Below are 23,280 nucleotides of genomic sequence, written 5' to 3'. Positions count from 1 at the left end.
CCCCATCCCTCTCACCCCCCACCACTCCAGCAACCCTCAGTTTGTTTGGGACCCGTATTTATTTAATTCTCATTGATGACTGCTGAGAAACACAGAAACCATTCGGACCTGAGCCAGCCTGGACTCAGCCTGGGGTATTATCACTGCTAGCAATAGTCCCTTTGGCTTCTGAGCCCTGACCATGCACAGGGAGTCTGTGGGGTCACTAGTATTACTTCGTTCTACCAATGACAAAAAGTGGCTTAGAGACATGAAAGGACTTGTCCAAGATCATAGAGATTTCAATTCAAGCCCTCTGCTCCTTGACCGTATCTTGGGGCTGTTGGAAGAAGAGAAGGAGATGATGTCTGTTTATATGCGGTGTGGGGTCATGTCCCTCCCTCAGGGAGGGCTCCCTGGAGGAGGTGGGAAAGGAGCCCACACTACAGTTCTTGATTCAACTTTGGCTGATGCTGACACTGCATCTCGGGCCCCCAAAATGCTGCTGTGCAGAGCCAGCTCATAGTCCATCTTCTTCCCCTCTAGTGACAACCAAAATAGATAAGGTAGCTGGGATCAATTACTCACTGGTGGCACCTCCGACAGCCACGGCTGACAACCTGGATGGGCAGCTGAAGGTGAGACTTACACCGAGAGACCCTCAGGCCTTTGTCTTGGACCTTCCTGGGGCTCCTCATCATCCTTATCTCTGCACTTTCTCCCTGCTCCAGACTCACTGGCCTCCCCACTACTCCTGAACCACCCTATGCACGCTCGCTCCCCAGGGCCCTTGCACTTGCTCCTCCTTCTGCCCAGAAGGTCTCACCCAGATATTCACATAAGCTCTCCCTTCCATCTTTCCAGGCTTTACTCAAATCTCCCTCTCCCTAGAGAGACCTTCCCAGACCACACTCACTGAAACAGTTCCCTCCTTTCCCTCCATATCCATTACTTATGACTAACAGCCCCCAACACGCGCATGCACACACACACAGTCACACGTCTGTCTCCCTCTGTGATGAAAGAGGAGGGGCTACAGCTGCTTTGTTCCTGACTGCTGGTCAGGAACTCCAGGTGCAGCACCTGGAGCTATGCTTGGTATCTACTTGCTGCTTAGTAAATATTTTGATTGGATGGACAAATGGAGGGAGGGATGGGTGGAGCTTCACTTCATGCCACTCTCCCTTCGCTCACCACCCTCCAGCCAGACACACTGGCCTTGCACTTCCTCAACACACCAAGGTCATTCCCACCTTAGGGGCTTTGTCCTACACCTTCCCTCCCCCTTGAACTGCCTTCCCTCGCATGCCCTCCTCTTCCCAACTGGCTTCTTATACTCCAGGTGGGTCTGTGCTTGGATATCACTCCCAGAGCAGCCTTCCCTGACTGCCACAGCTGGAGTAGGTCCCACCCCTGCATTCCCTCTGGATGTCCCTCATTCAGTCCCTCCACAACTAGTGACTGGCTTGTTTGTTACTGTTTACTTGTTTGTTCTAAAACATGTTTGATATAGAAAAGAACATTTAGAAACTACAGAGGAGCAGAGAAATAAATAGGAAAGAAAGAAGGAAGAAAGGAGAGTGAGAGAGATTACCCAAATATTACAACTCAGAGATATACACTATTGACACACAGATTAGATCCCCCCAACCTTGTCTCTACCAAGACACAGGAAAACACACACACACACGCACGCACGTGCACATGCGTACGCATAAAAAAATCCCACATATAAGACATAGGAATACACACATACATGTATTTACATGAGTCTTGTTATACATACTGTCTCACAACTTTTCAAAATGGAACAGCGTAGCATGAACATCTTTCCATGAATCGTCCTCCTACAGCCCTTTTACTGGCTGTTGGATCTTTCTGGTGGACACTTGTGATAAGGTTTGTGGACAGTGCCGCCTTCTGGGACATTGGGCTCTGTCCATTTTCTCCAAACATGTAACCAGAGCTGCCATGAACATCCTTGTCTCTGGATCTCTGCCCATCCTTGACTATTTCCTAGAAGTGGCATTGCTGGACCAAAAAAAAATCTAAGTGATACAATGGAATAAAGGATTAAAATGATACATAGTTATTTTTAGTGAATGAGGACATCCCGTTTCCTGGCCGCCCCAGGCTCCTGCCCAGAGGTTTAAGGCTGTGAGCCATGGAGTGCGTTAACCTCCCGGCTCCCTGGTTCGAAGCATGCACATACACACAAGGGCAAACCCATCTAGTTTTGCTGGTGATCCATTTTCATGAATGGATACACTCTAGCCTTTCACTTGCTTTTCTCTGCTAAAGATATGCATTGCAATCGGCTCCTGGTTGGCACATGGACTTATCATTTTTAAGAGTTGCGTGGTATTCTGTAAGATGGGTGTCATGGTGTTTAATTTTTAATAATGAGATGATTCAAAGGTACAGAGAACCCACCACCCAGATTTAAGAAATGTTACCATTTTGTCATATTTGCCTTTGATTTTTTTTTGAGATGAAACATTCTAAAAATAAATCACTGAGGCCACTTGGGGCCCCCTCTACCCCTGAGGGAATCACAGATATGATGCTGGTTTGTCTCCTTCTAATTTGTGTTCTTATACTTTTACTACATATCTATGTGTGTCAATAATTCTTGCTTAGTATGTTTTATATGCCTTTAAATTTTGCATAAATGGTATTCTACCATATGTATCCATCTACAATTTGCTTTTTTATAACTCAACATTGTTCTTTCCTAGCTATCTGCTTTTGCAGCCATTGCCAAATTGCTCTTCAGAAACTTATTAAACATAGACTCCCCAGCAGCATATGAACACTCACAAAAAACTGGATAGTGTGAGTTTGAAATACATGTGCACTTAAAACAGTTTACCTCTCTCTTCAAAATTTTGCTAATTTGACAGACGAAAACAAACAAACAGAATCTCATTGTTGTTCGGTGTAATTTCTGTACTCATTGGCAAGGCCAAAGCCAAGCCAATGGCGCAACTGGGAGTATGCCAGGTGGTTGGGAGTGTTGCCCAAGTGACCTTGGGCACGTCACTTCACCTCCCTGCACCTCAGCGTCCTCTCCTGAAAAATGAGCATCATCATACCTGCCTTGCAGGATTGGCAAGAAAAGCCCCTAGAAACTAGCCCCCTGGAGGCACAGGATACTATTGTTGGTTTCTGGTCATGACTTCCTCCTCTGTGAGTGCATGATTGGTTTCCTCAACCCATTTTCTCCCGGGATGAAGACATTGAGTTATAATTCCTGAAGGAAGCCCAGGCTCACCCTGTCTCCTCCGCCCCCAGGGGGAGTTTTTCAGTGTGGCACATCCTGGCCCGTTTCCCTTCACCTCGCCAGCGCTGGCCTTTCCCAACGACCATGACCGTATGGTGTACCTGGGCATCTCCGACTACTTCTTCAACACAGCGGGGTTCGTGTACCAACAGGCAGGGGTCCTACACCTGACCATCACGGACGACATGGTAAAGCCGGGCTGGGGGTGGATGCAGGATGAGTGTGGGGCTCAGAGCCCAGCAGACCATCTGGACTCGAACCTGTGTTCACACGGCAGGGGGATCATAGTCCAGTCTCTAGAGGCGGCCAGACCTGAGTTGGAATATGGGCCCCCCCTTTCCTAACTGGGTGACCTTAGGCCAGTCATTCAACCTCTCAGAACCTGTTACCTCACCTGTAAAACACCAATACCAGTATCTCTCTCCCAAGCATGTGAGAGGGTAGAATGAAATATGAATGCACAAGAAGCACTCAGCACATGCTGAGCAGGTAGGAAGTCCTCAATGAGGGATGAAAGTTGCAGCCAACACTGCCCGAGTACTTGCCCCAAATCCAGTGTTTTGTTTTATTTTGTTTTTTAAGATTTTATTGAGACACAGCGAGAGAGGGAACACAAGCAGGGGGAGTGGGAGAGGGAGAAGCAGGCCTCCCACTGAATAGGGAGCCCGATGCGGGGCTCGATCCCAGGACCCTGGGATCATGACCCGAGACGAAGGCAGATGCTTAACCAACTGAGCCACCCAGGCGCCCCTGCCCCAATCCAGTCTTAGCCTCACGTCGCCATTATCATCATCGTCAGTGTCTCTGTTGATATACTCATGGCTGAGCCCTGTTCTGGGCCTCAGTTTACCCATCCTCTCCAGAGTCTAGATGCAGCCTGGTTACCAACCATGTGGGGTTCCACCCACACTGCTCCTGGAAGAGGATGTAGGGGCACCAAAAGGATGCTGAGCCCCCACAGGTCCCCTGGAAATAAACAAAGACCACCAGAATGAGAACTCTTCGGGGCAGGAGAGTCAGCCACCCACACCTGCATTTGGCAGAGACGAATGCACGCAGAGGAGGGGGGATTGATGGCTTTATATCTTTACAACTATGTTCCCGTAGAGGTTTTGAGCACGGGCAAGCTGGACGTGAGCTAATAGAAGCTGGGCATCCTATGTGATTGGTGTGAAGAGCATATTTGAGTTTTTTAGGGCAAAAAAAAATAGGGAAGCTGGCAGCGACTGAACGTGTCCTGACTGTTCTGGGCTGATGGCTGCAGAAGTTGTGGGTCAGCGTTGTTGTCATGGATGGCTTGGCCATTGTCTGTGCATTCAGTCTCTCACCCCTCATATGGAATTTGTCCCCCTCTCCAATCTATAACATAATCCTCCAAGATACTTTTCTCTTCTTCCCTTGCTACAGATACCAAAGAAATCCAAATTCCGACTGACAACCACATTTCTTGGAACCCTCATACCCGAGGTAAGAAGGAGGTTGCTCCCTTTTGTCCCCTCATGAGGCAGCTTGGGGGTGCCGGGGAGGACTGAGCTCTGCTGAATGGCCTGAGGAAAGCCCCTCCTCCAGACCCAGAGGCAACCCAGCTTGAGAGTGGAAACAGCCTTGTGCAGCCCCTCCTCCCTGCAAAGAGAGGCTCCAAGCACCCAGGCGACCAGGCGTGAGGGTAGACGCTGGGGGCTTATCCACTCAATGAACATTTATTGAGTGCTTACCGTGTGGCCAGGGCTCTGCTCTTGGCATCTAGCAAAGCAGACCGTATCCCTGCCCTCCTGGAGCCCCAGTCCAGTGAAGAGAGAAAATTACCCTTCAGGCACCCAAAACAATTAAAAAGAAGGTGCTCCCCATGACACATGAAGCCAATGGATGGATGAGGTCGCTTCAGACAAAAGCCTCAGTCTCAGTCTGCTCGGGCTGCCATAACAAAGTGCCACAGACCAGGGGGCCCCCACAACAGGAATGTATTTCTTATGGTTCTGGTGGCCAAGAAGTCCAAGGTCAAGGTACCCACAGATCTGGGTTTGGGTGAGGGCCTCTTCTTGGTTAATAGATGGCTACTTTCTTGCTGTGTCCTCACATGGTCGTTCCTCTGAGCTCATATAGAGGGAGAGCAAGCACGCTCTGGTGTTTCTCCTTATGAGGACGTTAATCCTATTGGATCAGGGCCCCACCCCTATGACCTTATTTAACCTTAATTACTTCCTTAGTGCCTCGTCTCCAGCTACAGCTGTACTGGGGGTGAGAGAGAGCTTCAATACATGAGTGTGGGGGACACAAACATTCAATCCATAACAGCCTCTCCAGCAGTGGCACTTCTGGAAGTTTCTATACAGGGGGTACTGGTGTGGGGAAGCGTGACTGGTAGGGGGATCAGGGGAATCTTCTTGAAGCTTTATGGCCTAAAAATCACATTGTTTTTCTGAGACGGAGAGTCTACCTGGTGGTGGTGGGGGAGGGGACTGGAGGCTAGAAGAGATTGGGTTGTCACCAAATCCCTCCTCAGTTCCCCCAGGAGGCCCACACTGCTCTGTGAAGAGGTGACATTTGAGCTGATCCCTAAAGAAAGGGAGAGAGCCAAGCTGGGAAAGAATGGGGGTAGAAGCATTCAGTGAGAGGAGCAGAGAGTGCAAAGGGTGTTAGATGGGAACAGAGTGGGTCGTATGTTTGGGGAACAGAAAGGAGTCCCATGTGGCTGGAGCTGGAGAGCAAGGAGTAGAGGCCTATGGGGGGAAGCTGCAGACACCGAGTCCCACTGAGTGAAGTCTTTACGATTTAGTCAAGAAGCAACAGGAATACATTGGAGGTGTTCATGCAGGGTCAAGACAAGATGGGATTTAGAAACAGTTGAATAAAACTGTCACTTTGTTGGTTGTCCCCACTGGGGGCTGCAGGTGGCCAAGATGTTCCCCAACATGATGGTGCAGCTCAACATCTCGGCTTCGTCCCCACCGCACCTCACCGTGCTCCCCACTGGCCTCATCTTCACCCCTGCCCTGGAGATCCAGGCCTTTGCTGTGCTCCCGAACTCCTCCTTGGCTTCCCTCTTCGTGCTTCACCTGGTAAGCTCTTCCCAGGTGTGGGCAGGTGAGGGCACTGCCCTCGGAGTTGGGGGACCAGGGTGAACCATGCCTAGATTCAGATGCTCCAGGACCTGAGACCAGAGCCGCTGTACTAACTGCTTCTGGCTTCTGCAGGCGTTCATGGCTTCAGTTCTTCCCTCCATCACTGGCTTGAAATATGTGTACTGTTTCAGGTTCATTCACTCATATCTTTGGTCATTCAATTATGCATTTGTGAACTTGTTCATTCATTCAATTATTCATTACGTTGCTAACTTGAAATATGCTAGACCTGTTCTGGTTCATGCACACATTAATTTATTCCATTATTCATTTATTCATTCACTTATACCTTTGTTCAATTAATCATTTGTATATTTGTTAGTTCACTCATTCATCACTTATTTATGCATATCTTTGTTTATTCCTTCATTTGTGTGTGTAATCCTTCGTTTATGCAAGTGTTTGGCCCATTGCTGATTTTTGCATTCATTCATTCTGCTCACGCTGTCACTCCATGAACATTTGGTGGCACCCACTGTGGCCACGGAGGTGAAGGCCAGACTGTCTCCCCACCAGGGGAGCACTCAGGCCTCAGGCAGTTCTGCCATCTCTCAAGTTGAGACCCATTTTCCCCACTTGGTCAATTAAATGGGTTCTGAGGGGTCTGCCCCGGATCATGCAGACAGTGGGCAGGAAAGTTGAGGTGGGGAGCTCAGTTTTCTGATTCAGTAAATATTTGTTGACTGAATGACTGAATGAATGAATGGCTTGAGAATAGGGCTGGCCTGGACTCCAGTCCTGAGGTCAGTCTCGCCCAGCCCGTGCAAGTGGCCTGGAAACCTGAAATTTTCCCTAGGGCAGTGGGAGAAAATGGTAATTAGGGGACAGCCCAGGACTCACCAACAAGCCCAAAGCAAAGGAAGAGCCCCTCCTCCTTGGTTTCTGTGTGGGCTCCTCTGCCAAGCCTTTGTGAAGCTGACCCTCCCATCTTGGAGACCTTGCCAAGGCCTCGGCCCCTGGCTCAGGGGATTTCACTCTTTGGATTGCTGCCTTGCAGAACACGAATGCTTCGATGGAGGTCAGCGCCACGGCTGACAGGCTTGTTGGAAAGCTCAGTGTGGACAGGTAAGTGGCCGCCCACCCACTCTTGGGGCCCATGGGCTAGCAATGGCCCCACAACACACCAAGCTCTATGTCGTTGCTCTCCTGTTCATCCATCACATTTAAGCCTCAGACGGTGTGCGGTGGGCACCAAAGCCCTGCTCTGCAGATAGTAAAAATCTGATGCTCGGAGATGAAGTGGGCCACCCGAGGTCATACACCGTAGGTGACCAGTCATCATGGTTTGCCTGCAGTCTCCCAGTGTTAGCACGGAAGGTCCTGCACCCCAGGATGCCCCTCGGTCCTGGGCAGACTCATGGCTGTGCGGGGCCAGAAGGTGATTCTACTCAGCGCTGACCCTCAGCGGCGCCCAGCCACCTCTGTCCCTGGCCTGCCTCAGCACGTGGAAAACCCACATCCTTTTCTTCACAGCCCATCCGTGGGCCGTGCTCAGCCGCCTCGTGCTGGGAGAGCCCCAACAGCGGCGGCTGTGGTTAGGCATAGGGACTCTGGGGTGGAGGCTACCTGCATGCAAAGCGCAGCCCCCCTCGGCCAACACTCTACTCAGCAAAATTCCATTGCCCTGGCTTCGAAAGAAGCCCGATGATGTAACAGAAACATGCCCGATGGTTGTTCCTTGCCAAGAGCGTTGTAGTGAGGATGAAATGAGGTATTAACATGCATTGAAGTGTGGAGAACACAAGGGGTATAAGGGCTCAACAAGCAAGAGCAAGAGAGGGACACACAGAAAAGAGAAAGACAGCAATGGGGGGAGAGAGAGGGAAAGTCAGAGACGCATGGAGAGACTCTCAGAGAGAGACACACACAAAGGGAGGAAGGGAGGGGAGAGACAGAAAGAGAATGAGAGCAAGAGAGACTGACAGATGGAGAGGCAGACACAGAAGGAGGAGAGAGAGGGAAGGACACACACAGAGGAGGAGAAAGGGAGACCCTCGCCGAGTCAGTGTGATGACCCCAATGGTTAGACCTGCTGTCTGCCTCTGAATCATGCTCACGCTGTTTAAATTGAGTCTTGACCTACATTCCTGCCCACTTCCGCCTTCTCTGCAGCACAGAGCTGTCCTTCTTAACCTCAAGACTGGCTCCTGAGGTTTACATGCTGCTTATTTCTCCTGGCATCATTCTGACAAGTGTTACTGCTTCGGATACATGTGGATTTAATTTCCCTTGAACACCCATGAGCCTCTCAAGTAGAGGAGTCAGAGATGATACAGCTGGGTGAGGGCTGAGCAGATGCTCAAATGTGCAGGGGTGGGGTGTGAGAGTCCACAGAGCAGGAGTCCTGGGGCTCCCACCTCTTGATGAACAAGGGTGAGCTTTCAAGCTTTGTAGGGTATTGGAGACAAGAGCTCAGGCATCAGGAGATCTGTTGAAATTCTACTTTGCTAATTGTTCATTGTACGACCTTGGGCAAGTTGTCTGACATCTCTGAGGGTCAGTTTCCTTATCTGTAAAATGTGAGTGATGGCCCTTGCCTCTGAGGGTGTTATAGGATTTCCATGGGGTAAAGCACACAACATAGTGAATGATAGGGTTCAATAATTAGTCATTTAAATCCCCCTTTTCCTTAGATCACTGTTAAAATGCCATAAAAACAGTAAAGAGGGGATAGTTTATTGGCTCTGGTAATTGAAAAGTGTAGGGTTTCAGGCAAGGGTGGATCCAGGTGTTCAAATGATGTCCTTAGGATTCTGACTCTCTCCATTTCTTGGTTCTACTATCTCCTATGCTGGCTCCATTTCTCAGCAGGCTGTCACCAAGTGGTGACAAAAATGGTCACCAGCAACATTAGATAAAGGGCTAGTATCCAAAATCTATAAAGAACTTATCAAACTCAACACCCAAAGAACAAATAATCCAATCAAGAAATGGGCAGAAGACATGAACAGACATTTTTCCAAAGAAGACATCCAAATGGCCAACAGGCACATGAAAAAGTGCTCAACATCGCTCGGCATCAGGGAAATCCAAATCAAAACCTCAATGAGATACCACCTCACACCCGTCAGAATGGCTAAAATTAACAAGTCAGGAAACGACAGATGTTGGCGGGGATGTGGAGAAAGGGGAACCCTCCTACACTGTTGGTGGGAATGCAAGCTGGTGCAGCCACTCTGGAAAACAGTATGGAGGTTCCTCAAACAGTTGAAAATAGAGCTACCCTACGATCCAGCAATTGCACTACTGGGTATTTACCCCAAAGAGACAAATGTAGGGATCCGAAGGGGTACGTGCACCCCAATGTTTATAGCAGCAATGTCCACAATAGGCAAACTGTGGAAAGAGCCAAGATGTCCATCGACAGATGAATGGATAAAGAAGATGTGGTATATATACACAATGGAATATTATGCAGCCATCCAAAGGAATGAGATCTTGCCATTTACAACGACATGGATGGAACTGGAGGGTATTATGCTGAGTGAAATAAGTCAATCAGAGAAAGACATGTATCATATGACCTCACTGATATGAGGAATTCTTAATCTCAGGAAACAAACTGAGGGTTGCTGAGTGGTGGGGGGTGGGAGGGATGGGGTGGCTGGGTGATAGACATTGGGTAGGGTATGTGCTATGGTGAGCGCTGTGAATTGCGCAGGACTGTTGAATCACAGATCGGTACTTCTGAAACAAATAATGCAAGACATGTTAAGAAAAAAGAAAAAGAAGAAGATAGCAGGAGGGGAAGAATGAAGGGGAGTAAGTCGGAGGGGGAGAGGAACCATGAGAGACGATGGACTCTGAAAAACAAACTGAGGGTTCTAGAGGGGAGGGGGGTGGGGGGATGGGTTAGCCTGGTGATGGGTATTAAAGAGGGCACATTCTGCGTGGAGCACTGGGTGTTATGCACAAACAATGAATCATGGAACACTACATCAAGAACTAATGATGTAATGTGTGGTGATTAACATAACAATAAAAAAATTTTTAAAAAATGGTCACCAGCAGCTCCCTAGTTTTCCTGGAGAAAAGAGAACACCTCATTCCCGGTATTTCCAACAGTCCTTGGGGCAAACTCTCATTGAACCAGCATGGGTCACGGGTCCATCCTTCCAACAATCACTGTGTTAGGGGAGGTGGACTCTGCCCTTTGGCCAGCCTACCCCAGAGCTCAGCACTAACAATGTAGGGAAGGGGTGATGCCCGCAAAGGAACAATTAGGGAGCTGTGACCAGAGGAAGGGGAATGGATACTGGGTGGGAAAACTGGGCGGCATCCACCAGAGAGGGCCCCTTCTCCCCAGCAACCAGACTCTAACATAGGTCAGGCAAAAGGTGATCTCAGCTTCCTCCTCCTCTTCACACAGGCTGCTCCTAGAACTGAAGCACTCGGACATCGGCCCCTTCTCGGTGAGTCTGAGGTCCTTGGTGGCTCCCTCCTTCCGCTGATCTTGAGATAACTGTCCTGAGGGCCACAAAGGCTCCTGGCATCATTTTCGGAGGCCACCTGTTCATTTGCATATAATTTGCATGTGAAGTAATGGCCAGAGGAGTTTTGTGGGCCCACAGACCTAAGCTAGAATCACTGCTCCATGCTTACTAACTGTGGGCCTTGGACAAGTCACTTCCCCTCTCTGAACCTCAAACCTTCCCCCAAATCAGGCATAATCCTTTCCACCTACATGAAAAACCAAATGAGGGTGGGGTAGCACGTGATGGGGAGGCACACAACATAGTGAATGATAGAGTTCAAAAAGTAGCCATTTATTTCCCCCTTTCTCTTAGATCACTGTTAAAATGCCATAAAGACAGTAAAGAGGGGATAGTTTATTGGCTCTGGTAATTGAAAAGTGTAAGCGTTTCAGGCAAGGGTGGATCCAGGTGTTCAGATGATGTCCTTAGGATTCTGACTCTCTCCATTTCTTGGTTCTACTATCTCCTATGCTGGCTTCATTTCTCAGCAGGCTGTCACCAAGTGGTGACAAAAAGCTCTTACGGTGCCCGAGATCTTACAGTGGCTTGACTCAGCCAGTAACTAACTTCCGTTTCTGCAGAAAATAAAAATGTAAAGTTCTCAGATTCGTAGAAAGAAGGGCACCACATTTTATGAGCCCAGGGATTTAGAACCTGGGGAAGGAAACTCAATTGCTCCAGAAAAAAAAAATGTACATATTTACAAGTTGTAAATGTCACCAGGCAATCATCTTGAGGGTGCTACATTATTTTTGAATATTTTTTTACTATTGCAAAAGTAAAAGATCTACATCCTAGAATAATCAAAACCTACAGATTTGCAAACCAAAGAGAATAAAAGCCATTCCTATTTTTGCCACTTAGTTAATCATTTAGAGTATATCCTTCCTGACCTTTTGCTATGCATATTCAATAGGACAGTGGAATTATGTGGTTTCCATAGCCTGCTTTTTCTCGCTCAAAAATATATCATGAATATCTCTGTGTGGATAATTAAATTCCTACAATATTATTCTTAACAGTTGCATCATATTTCCTAGAATCAAAGCGCCACCATGTCCCCCAGATAATTCCCCAATTGTTAGACATGTAGCTTGCTGTTAATTTACTGTTTTGGTTGAATTTATGGCTCCGGTGAGCATCCTTGCATCTTAATTTTTACCTGCGCCCTACATCGTTTCCTTAGGGTGAATGCCTTACAAGCATATTTGCTGGCCTACCAGGCACACACATTTTTTTTTAATTGGAAATAGAGACAGAGAGAGAGAGAGCAGGGGGAGGGGCAGAGGGACAAGCAGACTCCCTTGAGTGCGGAGCCCGGTGTGGGGCTCGCCACAGGGCTTGATCCCAGGACCCTGAGATCATGACCTGAGCTGAAGTCAGATGCTTAACCGACTGAGCCACCCAGGCACCCCCAGGCACACACATTTTTAAGGCTTTTGTTGAACATGGCCGAATAGAGCCCCAGAAAGCTTGAGCCAGTTTGTCCAGCAGCAGCATCTGAGACCATGCATTTTCTCACTCAAAGGTTTTCATGTCTAAATACACTGATGACCTTCCTTTCCTCTGCATTGTACCTTACATCTAGAACATGCTTTATACAGCTGGAACCTGGGACACCGGGTCTAACACTTGGGGGCCCTGATTGGGCTGCAGAATTTTCCCGTCATCCCCTGTGTCCCTCACTCAGCAGTTTTCCCAGCTTTGAGGTTGCCCCAAGGGAAAGGGAGGCTGGCAGAGGATGCCTGACGACACCAAGGTGCCCTGACGTGGGCCCCGTCCTCCTGATTTCCAGGTTGTGGTGCTGCAGGCTATCATGAATTATGTTCTGTCCACGACTGTGATTCCCAGGATTAACGGTAAGGAGCTTTGGAGAATGAGTGACTTTTAGTCCCAGGGGAAGCAGGTGGGGCTCAATCCTAGAGTCACCTAATACCTGGCCCAAGTTATGGAGGCTGGAAGGTGGTCACGTCAAATGAACCTTCGGTGGCATCTGACCCGGAAAAGGGATGGAGAAAAGGGGCCGCCCTCACCTTGAGCTCCTATTATGTGCCCATCTATTATTCCATCCAATCTTTAAGACAGCCCCAGGAGATGAGGGTTTTCAGGGGAGGAAATGGGAGATCCGAGAAGTCAGGTGGCTTGCTGCAGGTCACAGAGAAGGTGAGAGATGAAGCTGGAGCCCTCAGCATTTTCCCACCTCTGAGAGAAGCTCCAGGGAAGAAGAGCTAACCTTGGCTCCCGGCTTCCGCTCACCACACTGATAAAAATCTCACCTTTGTGGAGCCAGGAGCAAGAGTGCTCAGAGAGGCCCACAGACTGCAGGCCAGAATAGTTAGAAATTATAAATCAAGACACAAATGAGTCTCAAGACTACGACGGCTCTTCCTACCTTGACAAATGTAGCTTCGAAATGACCTGGGAGAATGGGGTTGAGTTTAGAATTCTCTGGAGTTCCATGTCAGAATATGGTGGTATGGGGTGGGGGGAGCTGGTCCCTGGCTACTCTGGTTTCACCCTAAACATTGAGGGTCTTCGTGCGCACGCCAGTAGATACCCCCAGTCACATGCCCCAGGCTATCTACCCCCGACCCCTGCAAGCAGCCTCCCCGGCCATGTACATCAGCACTGCAGTCACCCTCGGGAGAGTAGACTTGGGGAAGAGGCTTACATGGGTCCTGAATGTGGGCTTGGGGCTGATGGGGCGGGAAGGCCAATTTCCCAGGTCCCTGGAGTGTGGCAAAGAGTCAGAGTCTCCAGAACAGCCTACACTTCAAGCCTGCAAGCACCTGCTGATCCCTACCCAGAGCCAGGCACGCAGGTTCAGGGAGGCCGCCCGCCTCACCCGGCTCTTGGGCTGGCCTCCGCCTTCCCTCTGCTCGTGCTGACCTCATCCTCCATTGCAGAGTGGCTGATGAAAGGCTTCCCTCTCCCGCTGCCCGCCAACGTCCAGCTCTTCAACCTGGTGCTTCAGTCCCACCAGGTAGGTCCAAAGGTCCCTTTTCACCCAATGTCCCTCAACAACAGCAACCTGTTTCCAGAAAGCTTCCTGTGGGCAAGCCCTGGATCAAGCACTCTCTACCCTTACAGCACCCTGTAAGGTGGGTGGCTCTTAATGAACAGGGAAGAAAGGGTCAGGCTCAGAAAAGCCACACAGCTCTTCAGGCAAGTCCAAATTCACAGCCAGGTCCCTGCTTTGAACCATTGGCTCTGAAGCATCCCCCCCCCCCCACTCCGTAAAAACTGGAGCTCGCTTGGTGGCCTCAGAGCCTCATTTATAAGTGGGTGTCTTTACATCTTTGATGTAAAGTGGCATGCCTCCCAGGGGGTAAAAAGAGAGGCACCAAGTGGAGATCTATGTCCCAGAATGGACGACTTTCTCTTGCCTGTCCCCCAGCCAGACCCACAGCAGCCTCTGAGACTAGTTAGGAATGCTTTCTTCTACTAGCTTGGAATGTTCCCTTTCCTGGTTTTCCAGCTACCTCTCTCTGGGTCCATGCAGTCCTCCTTACTGGTTCTTCCTCCTCCCTCCTTCCCCATCCTTCCCTTTCCTCCCCTTCCTCCCCCTTCCTCCTCCTACCCGCAGAAGTTCTCCAGGATTCCTGCCCAGGCCTCTGTCCTAACCCACTGTGAGCTTTCCCTGCCGGCTTTCATCAGCTCGGGTTAACAGCCATCTTGGTGCCACCCAGAGATGCAGACATGCTTCCAGTTTTTTCTCTGCTCCCTCCACCCTGAGGCCTTTTAGCCCAGTCAGTGTGTCCCAACAAAACTGGTAACTGGGCCACGAAGCTGCCACCCACTATTGCTTCCTTACCTTACCTTGCTCAGCAGCTCTCCCGTCAACCTTGTGGCCCTTGTTGGAAGCGGCCACATCACCCGGACTCCCTGCTCTCCCTCAGCCCCAATATCCAGTCAGCCAGCCCCCAGTTCTTCAGCTGAGGCCGTAGACTAGCTGAGAAAGCACACACGTGCGCGTGCGTGCACACACACACACACACAGAGAGCGCCCCCCAGTCCCCCACGTTTTACCAAGTTCGTCCTTGACAACAACAACAAAAAAGACCCCATGGCACAATGCAATTTCTTCATTTCTCAAAATTCTGAGTGAAGGGCAGGAAGGAGCAAAGAAAAGTGGTTTTGCAGCCTTGATGGGAACAAGGCTCCCTTGAGCTGCCATGAGGCAGGGATGACAAATGAAGCCCCCCCCCGCCCCCGCAGCCCATGGCCTCCCACATCTGCAGCTTCACGATGCCGCCAGCCACTGACACGCAGGCCCCAGCAGCTACATCCCGAGTGCCCCCCACTCACCCCAGCCTCTGTGCCCGCAGACAGGCCCCTCTCGGCTCCCCTTCCTGGGGTGGGGGGGGCAGGCTGCTCCCAAAGTTTCCTTTGAAACCCCAGCAGCATGGTGCTCAGAGACCAGGGTGCACTCCCTGCTGATGACAGTGCTCTCATCTCTCCCTAGAATTTCCTGCTGTTTGGTGCAGATGTTCACTACAGCTGAAGTCGTCATGGGTGCCGGGGGAGGGCCATCAGCCCTGCCAGGAGGGGGCGGGGTTGTTGGCATCCACTCCTGACGTGCCCATAGGGGCACAGGCTGCCTTTCCCCAGCCCTTTTACCAGAGATTCTTGCAAATTTCTCTGAACTCAGATTCGGAAATGATCTAAATACAGAAACTTAGTTCCTTGAGAAAGTGTGCGGTGTGTATACTTCAGGGATTATGCCTTTTCCTGCAAGGGCTAAGTCAGCACAGAGATTTCCTCCAAGAATTGCTTTCCATTTGTTACCACACTATTTCTCATCGCGCTTCATACCCCACCCTCCGCAAAAAAACACTTCTTTTTCTGTGCAATTCTGTGTGATGGTATTATTTCTTGGTTTTTGCTCATTCTTTCATTCATTGGCTGCACCCAGCATGCCCTGCAGCACCAATTCACAGACACAATCACCTCTTTCCATTCCTCTGATTGATCTCTTGAGCCCCCACATGCCCTTCTTAGCAGAAAGTCTCATGTCCCTTTCTTCCTTTCTTTTTCTTAGATTTATTTATTTATTTGAGAAAGAGAGAGCAGGGGGAGGGACAGAGGGGGAGGAAGAGAGAAACCCAAGCGGACTCCCCACTGAGCACGAAGCCCTCCCCGGGGCTGGATCTCAGAAACCTGAGATCAGACCTGAGAGGAAACCAAGAGTCCCACGCTCAACTGACTGCACCACCCAGGTGCCCCTCTTTGTCCGCTCTGAAGACACCCCTCATTCCACACTTCCCAAGAGTATCTGGGGTTTACTTAGTCGGAAGGGAGTGAGTCTTGCTTCCTAAGGTCAGGCAGAGAGAGTTCATAGAGTGGGTCCATCCAACTAGGCTGCTGTTCCTGCCACCGCCACACTGTATCGCTGTTGAGCAGCTCTCCTGCGCAGCCTCTCGTCTTCCTGTGTGGGCCTCAAAATCCGGCGCCTGTTGCTCTTGTCGCCACCACCCGGTGTCGCTGTTGAGCACCTGCCCTGCCCAGCGTGTTTCCCTGCCCTACGCTTGGGCTCTGTAATGTGGCTCCCTTCTCCCAAGCTCTCCTGACCAGCCGTCGAGCCCAAAGCAGAGCACTGGGCCAGGGGACAGAGGCCATTGGAGTTCTTAGCCAGTCACATCCTCAGCTGCAATTAGTTCTTCGCCGTGACTCTCCGGGCTGGCATGGAAGCCAGACCACCAGCCCAGACTGTCCTTGGGCCCTTGGTGAGTCTGGGGGCTCCGGGCCATTTCCCATCGTGGCACACCAGCTGTGGCCATCTCAGGCCATTAGCCGGGTCCTCCTAGCATGGACTGAGCAGTCCTGGAAGGCTCTTTCACGGTTGACATTTGGTCCAAGACCAGAAAAATGAGGAGTCTGAAGCACACAGTGGGGTGTGGGATGACATGACCAGATTTGGTTTTAAATGTGTTTTGTGGTGACTCCTGAAGGGATTGGAGGGGCTAGAGTGGAAGGGATGGGTACAAATTGGGAGCCTGTTGTAAATCAGACTTCATCCAGGTTGCTTAGTGAAAACGGAGGAGCATGTGTAGTGAGGAGAAGCAGATGAAAGACATTTAAAATTTTTTGTTTTTAAAGAAAAATGCATATGCTCTGCGAACATCATTGATTCTCTGTTAAATGGGGGTAGGGATCCTGGGGCCACACGGGAATGGAGGGGCATCGATCAAGCCCAGCACACCAATGATTTCATTAATCCTCATGGCACTTTCCATCCCCCAAGGTGGGGATCACTCACTCTTTTTAGACTGAATCACCCTCCCTGGACTACACAGCGGGCCAGTGGCAGAACTGGGATTCCCACCCTCAGAGACGCCCTCTAAGCCCATGCTCTTTCCACTCCCCCCAGACGTCAAAATCTTGTCTGTTGGGAGCTTGGCCTGTTTAAGGCAGGACTGCTGTGTTCCATTGCATAGATCGTGTACTGTAAAAAGGCATCAGGCTGAGAGAACAAAATCTTTTCTCTAATTTGTTCCACCAAGAGAGTGCACCTTTTTCTATTTGCCAAAAGCTCACGGAGGCAGAGTAGGAACAGAAAAGTAGCGTGTGAGGCTGGAAGGAAGAGCATGAGTGGAAACACAGCACGGGATGAAGTTGGGAGGTTTTCAGACTCCTAAGGACTCCGGATTTTCTTCCAAAAAATAAGGGAAGTCATTGAAGAGTTTCAAGGAGGAAAACAATACAATCCAAGTCGCAATTCTGAAAGACCCATCTGGTTGGGGTGGGGAGCCTCGCTGCTAAGTGTGGGACCCAGCCCTGCCCTCCCCTACCTTCACTTCCTCTCCCGCCATCCTCTTTGGGGGTAGTTGGCCCCTCCAACACTGACCCTCTACTTCCCAAACATTCAGGCAGCCCCTGTGCCCTACTCTCTACAGAAAAAAAAATGTCATTATTTCTTGGACCTAAAGACTAGTGAATGGAACACACTGTGCCCCGTGGACGGCTCTCTGTTGGGGGAAATAGGCAGTTGTTTGGGGTATGATTTGCAGAGAATTCCCCACCACGCTCCAAATGATTGGCCATGCTGCCAACAAAACCACTCTGAGCAACTTCTCCCTCCAGGCTAAGCATCGCCAACTCCAAATGATTGCTAGCGTATGGGTTTTCTTTTGGGGCTGTTGAAACTGTTCTAAAATTAGCTGGTGGCGATGGGGGCACAACTCTCTGAATACCCTAAAAACCCCTGAACCTTGCGTGCACTTGAATGGTGAACGTGAAAATATGTGAACGTGAACGTGAAAAATATGTCCATAAAGCTGTTAAAAAAAAAAAATCGCCACTCCAGTCTACCTGAAAGCTCACCATTCAAGCAGCTTCCCTTCTGGGTTAGGCATTGCCTTTGGGGGTTTCTTTTGGAAATGCTGACTTGTTAAATAGGCAGGAGGCGTTCCCTACTGGGGGAGAGAATAGGAAGCAGGTCCCAAGGAGACTAACCACTACATTTGCCATTTTGCCACATCCCACTGGTGGCCATGTGTGGCCCATGTCTTCACACTTATCATCTCATGTCATCCTCATGGCCACTTCCAAAGGTAGACCGGTGGGGAGGGGGGAGTCTGAGGTTTGGACAGGCTATGTGGCCCACCCAAGGTCACTGAGCTCAGGGCCTGGTTTCAAAGGCCAACCCAGCCCCTAGTGGGCCGCACAGCTTTCCAAATGTTACTTAACCTCTCTGATCCTTCTCTGAAAAGTAGAGATAAAACCTTGCCCTCCTCTTTGGTGTGAGTTTTTTGGGAGGAATCCGTGGTACAGTTAGTTAGTAAGCTCGTGACTTGGTGGTTAAGAGCATGAGCTATGGCCCCAGACACGGTGGTTTCAAATCCCAGCTCTGCTATTTACTAGCTATGTGACCTTGGGCAATTAGCTGGCCTTCAGTCCCCAACGTGGGGTCCAAACTCATGACTCTGAGATCAAGACCTGAGCTGATGTGCTTAACTGACTGAGCCACCCAGGTGCCCCAGTAAATACTTATTTTTTAAAATGATCTAGGATTTGAATCCCCAACTGTGTGCCTCAAAGCCACTATGTCATGATTTTCAAAGTGTGATCTGGGCCTGCCTGCCTCGACAGGCTTACCCCCAAGAAGCCAACCACCGGCTGGCCAGAAATCTGAGTTCCATGATGAACTCGTGGTGTGACCAGTCCTTCCCCCTCTCTCGGTCTCAGTCTCTCCATCTGTAAAGGCAAGCGCCCTCTGGAATTCCCAGAAAGGAATCCAATAAAAGCAGCTCTGGCAAAGAGTAAAAGAATCTTTCCTTGCTGAGAAATTTTCATTTTAACAGAAGCTCCTTAGGGTCCCCCAAAGCTATCAAGACCCAGCAAGATGAGGCTATGGCTGGGATTTTAGATGCTGCCAATAGCAGAGGCCAAGAGAGGGTGAGGGAAACGTGGGAGGGGTCCTCAGGTTCCTCAGAGCTCCCCTGGTGTGAGGGGCTGTGAATCCAGCAGTACGAGTAGGTGACACAGTCTTCAAACCCCACTGGGTCATCGCTGACAGTACTGTTTTCTTCTGTAAATCCGAACGCACGGATCTGCAGGTGATGGGGCTGGAACAGGAGGCTGCCATAAATGTCAAACTCTCAACCCCAAGAGTACCCCACAGAGATCCAGAAAGACAGGTCTTCATAACATCAGTCTCTCTCAGCTAGAGCCGACGTTCTCAGGCATGTGAGCCCTGTCATAGAAAACTGCATGAAAACAGGAATGAACAGAGTTATAGAATCGCTGAGCCTGGAAGGAAATCGGAGTTCATTTTAGTCCCTTGTTCTCAAAACACGGTCCAAGACGGGCACCACCTGGGAGCTTGTTAGAAATGCAGAGTCTCAGGGGCGCCTCAGTCCATAGAGCCTGCGACGCGTGATCTGGGCATGGTGAGTTAGAGCCCCACCTGGCACGGAGAGATGACTTGAAGAAAATACACACCCCACAGTGGAATATTATTCAACCATGAGAGAGGAGGAGGGGGTTTTGTTTGTGCCATTTGCCATAACATGGATGGAACTTGAGGGCATTATCCTAGGTGAAATAAGTCAGACAGAGAAAGACAAATACTATATGGTCTTACTTACATGTGGAATCTAAAAAAGCCAAACTCATAAAAACAGGGAGTAGAATGGTTGTTACCAGAGGCTGGGGTGGGGGAATCCGGGAGATGTTATTTAAGGAGACAAACTTGGAACAAGTAGATAAGTCTTGGAGATCCAATGTGCAGCATAGAGATTAAAGACAGCAATTCTGTATCATAAACTTCAAAGTTGCTAAGAGACTAGATCTTAAATGTTCCCATCACCAAAAAAAAAAAAAAAAAAAAAATTACATGACCTGATAGAGATGCCACCTAACTCCAGAGTGGTAATCATATTGCAAAATATTAATGTATCAGATCAACACATTGTACACCTTAAATTTATATGCCAATTACATCCCAAAAATAAATTTACAAAGAAATAAACAAGATTCCCCGGATGATTTGAGAAACTCTGTCATGGTCTAACACCTTTATCTGCATTGGCGGGCAAGGAAAGTGAGGATCAGAGGGGTGTGGTTTGTCCCATGTCACACAGCCTGTCAGGAGCAAAGTCTAGACAAGGACCTGGGCTTTTTTGCTACTAGTCCTTCCTATTTCATCACTCTGTGTTTGGGCACATTCTGCTCCCTCCTCCTGGACTGCCCTCTGCTCTCCCCTCTGCAAAACGTCGATGTGACCTTCAGGACGCAGCAGGATGCTACCTCTCTACAAAGTCTTCCTCTCGGTGGCCCCCAGAAACTCCTTTGGTGGCAGAGCATGGGTTGCTGTGTATTTATAGTACTGTCTTTTGTAGCCTACTGTCCCCACGAGAGACCTGTACAGACTTTGGCAAAGAATTCAAAGCTTTCCACAAGAGGAAGGCATTTGCTGCAAAAGATCAGTAAGCACAGGAGAAAAGTTCGGTGTGCTAATTGTGTCCATCAAGGTCCAGGCAGGAAAAGAGAGCCCATCTCAGCTGGTTCTTGGGATTCGAATTAAGGGGCTATTTATAGTAGTGGGAGACAAGCTTAAGGACACTGGCAGAAGATGCTAAGGGACCCAGGAACTAGCGTCCCTAGTTTCTGCCTTAAAGCAGCGAAGACAGGAGTCCGGTGTCCAAGCCCAGGGACGGATGGAGCCACGGGTGAGGGGTTTGGGGGAGTGATACAGCCACGGTCAGACTGAGATGCAAAGCATGGAGAGAGCTGAGACGTGCCCTGTGCCCTCTCTCTTCCAGACCTCTGACTTCCCGTCCTACTGCCCTTTGGCTGAGCCCAACTGCAGATGAGGAAATTGAGTCACAGAGTGCCCAGGGTCACACAGTGGGCAAGTCAGGATTCAACGCAGGCCAGGCGGTCCCAGAGTCCATGCCCTTAACCTCACACTGTTTCCTGCTTTATGTTCACTCCCTCCCTCAACAGTGATCTCCTAGGTACCACTCCATATTCCAGGCACTGCGGTTTCCAAATTCTGGGTTTTCCAAACTCTTTCTACCAACACTTTTGTAATCAGAATGCATCAATCACCGGCAGCAGATGGACAGCCTGGGAGAAGAAAGGCCCAGGGGTTCTGAGCAGACTTGCAGTCACGCTGCTCCTGGAGCCTCTGTTGGGTCCCAGGTCACCAGGAGGGACCTTGAGCCACGGGTGGGCACCTGTGGGGGTGGAGGCCTGGCCTAGGGCCATGTGGCACGCTGGCTGGCTGGGCAGCGTCCGAAGGCCACTTCTGTGGGAATTCTCACCCCTGCCAACGGCCCGCAGTCTGGGACATCCTCAGACTGCTACCGAGGAGTGACAACTGGTGTCCCCAGGCGGTCCCCACTCTCCAGACCGTCTTCCCCTACTCTACACGGGAGTCACCTGCCCTTTCTCCCTCATTTTACAGAGGCAAACAGGGGCACAAGGAAGACACGGGTTTGCTGAGGGTCACACACCAGGCAGGAGCTAAGCCATGTCAGAACCCTGGTTCCCAGCTCCCAGCCCAGGGCCCCTCCCCACCTCCGCAGGCTGAGTCTGGGAAGCAGATGCCCCTGACGCAGGGGGAAGCCTTGCCTGCTACCAGGCTTTGTCCTTGCCCTTGGCTTGGCCTGGAGTGGCTCCTCCAGAGTATGGCTCCTGCTCATCTTTGGGGTCTCAGCTCAGCACGTCACCTCAGAGAAGCCTTCCCGGACCATCGTTTTGGAATGACATCCACAGATTTGGATTCAAATTCCTGCCGTGTGACTGTGACCAAAATCACTTCACCTCCCTGAGCCTCAGATCCTTCAGCTAAAATGAGACAGAGACGCGTGCGTTAGAGGGCCGAGAGGTATATGCACAACCAGCGTGGAGCCCGGCACAGGGCAGGAGCTCATAGCTCCTGGTTTCCTGCCCCTTCCCGCCCCATGCTGCAGGGATCACGGGATTCTGCAGCCTCAGCCCTGCCCTCAGGAGCACGCAGGCTGGGGCCGGGGGTGGTGTGCAAGGGACCCCCAACAAACCTCAACCCAAAGGACACCAACAACAGGGGACAGAGGAGCCGAGAGATCCAGACTGTAGGCTTCCCTGTGTTCCATGGTGGGGCGGTTCTGATCTTAACCAATTCCAATGCCTTTTATGACCCATTGGGAAGAAACTGTTACTCCTGCCACATTTGATCTGTTGAGGTGATCACAGAGACCCAACCCAATGTCAGTGGGAGGATACAGAGACTCCACCTTTTGATGGAAAGAGTATAAAAGAATTTGTGGACATATTTTTAAAGGACCACAGTTACAAAAAAGCAGAGTGGTTACTGCTATGATGGAGAAAATGCAGATATTCTGGGACCTCAGTGGAAGACTTCTCTCTAATCCAGGGAAATGTGGGGGTGATCAGAGAAGGCTTCCTGGAGGTGGAGGCAGAACAAAATTCACAAATATAGGATCTCTGGGGAGGGGGTGGAGAGAGGGGAGGAATCCCTATGAATTAAGCACAATCCTTATTATAAATTTTGTTTCCTCAATGAAATTTTATTATCTTTACTTACTGCGAATACAACATGTCCCCCAAGAAAATAAAAAATTTAAATACCAACAAACAAAACGATTTTTAAAACACTCCTGCCCGTCTAAACAGAGACAATCCCTCATAACTCCTTGCTAAAAATTTTCCAGACTGGCAAACATTGGTTCAGAACCTCACTATACGGTGTCATTGGAAACTGCCCCCTCATGAGCATTTTTCCAGATCAAGAAATACATTTATTTCTGCAGCCTCACTTTTAAATGTACCATAATTAATTTGGCCAGTGTCCTCTTGTTGGACCCTGAAGGTTGGGTCCCACTGCTGGCCTGCCTGCTCCATGCAGCGCAGCGATGGGCGCCTTGGTGAAGTGGCCTATTTGCACACTGATGTCAGTATGTACTGACGTTCC

The 23,280-nt window shown here is 49.9% G+C and overlaps 1 protein-coding gene across 1 annotated transcript in view; it reads left to right on the top strand.

Moving 5' to 3' along the window:
• LOC112827628 (bactericidal permeability-increasing protein-like) overlaps window positions 1-15,712 on the top strand; it is a 25,157-nt gene extending 9,445 nt beyond the window's left edge. The window contains exons 7-15 of the mRNA XM_025876265.2: window positions 526-617; window positions 3,274-3,450; window positions 4,670-4,729; window positions 6,154-6,321; window positions 7,382-7,449; window positions 10,754-10,796; window positions 12,655-12,718; window positions 13,766-13,842; window positions 15,325-15,712. Coding sequence (XP_025732050.2) covers window positions 526-617; window positions 3,274-3,450; window positions 4,670-4,729; window positions 6,154-6,321; window positions 7,382-7,449; window positions 10,754-10,796; window positions 12,655-12,718; window positions 13,766-13,842; window positions 15,325-15,363 — 788 coding nt within the window. The 3' untranslated portion in view covers window positions 15,364-15,712. The remainder of the gene's footprint in view (window positions 1-525; window positions 618-3,273; window positions 3,451-4,669; window positions 4,730-6,153; window positions 6,322-7,381; window positions 7,450-10,753; window positions 10,797-12,654; window positions 12,719-13,765; window positions 13,843-15,324) is intronic.
• The last annotated feature ends 7,568 nt before the right edge of the window (window positions 15,713-23,280 follow it).

The sequence above is a fragment of the Callorhinus ursinus genome, unplaced genomic scaffold (assembly GCF_003265705.2).
Source record: "Callorhinus ursinus isolate GAN/ISIS: 27379988/994484 unplaced genomic scaffold, GSC_fseal_2.0 scaffold38, whole genome shotgun sequence".
Classification (NCBI taxonomy): Eukaryota; Metazoa; Chordata; class Mammalia; order Carnivora; family Otariidae; genus Callorhinus; species Callorhinus ursinus.
The sequence above is the reverse complement of the archived record's forward strand: the minus strand, read 5'-3'. Positions and strand labels throughout refer to the sequence as shown.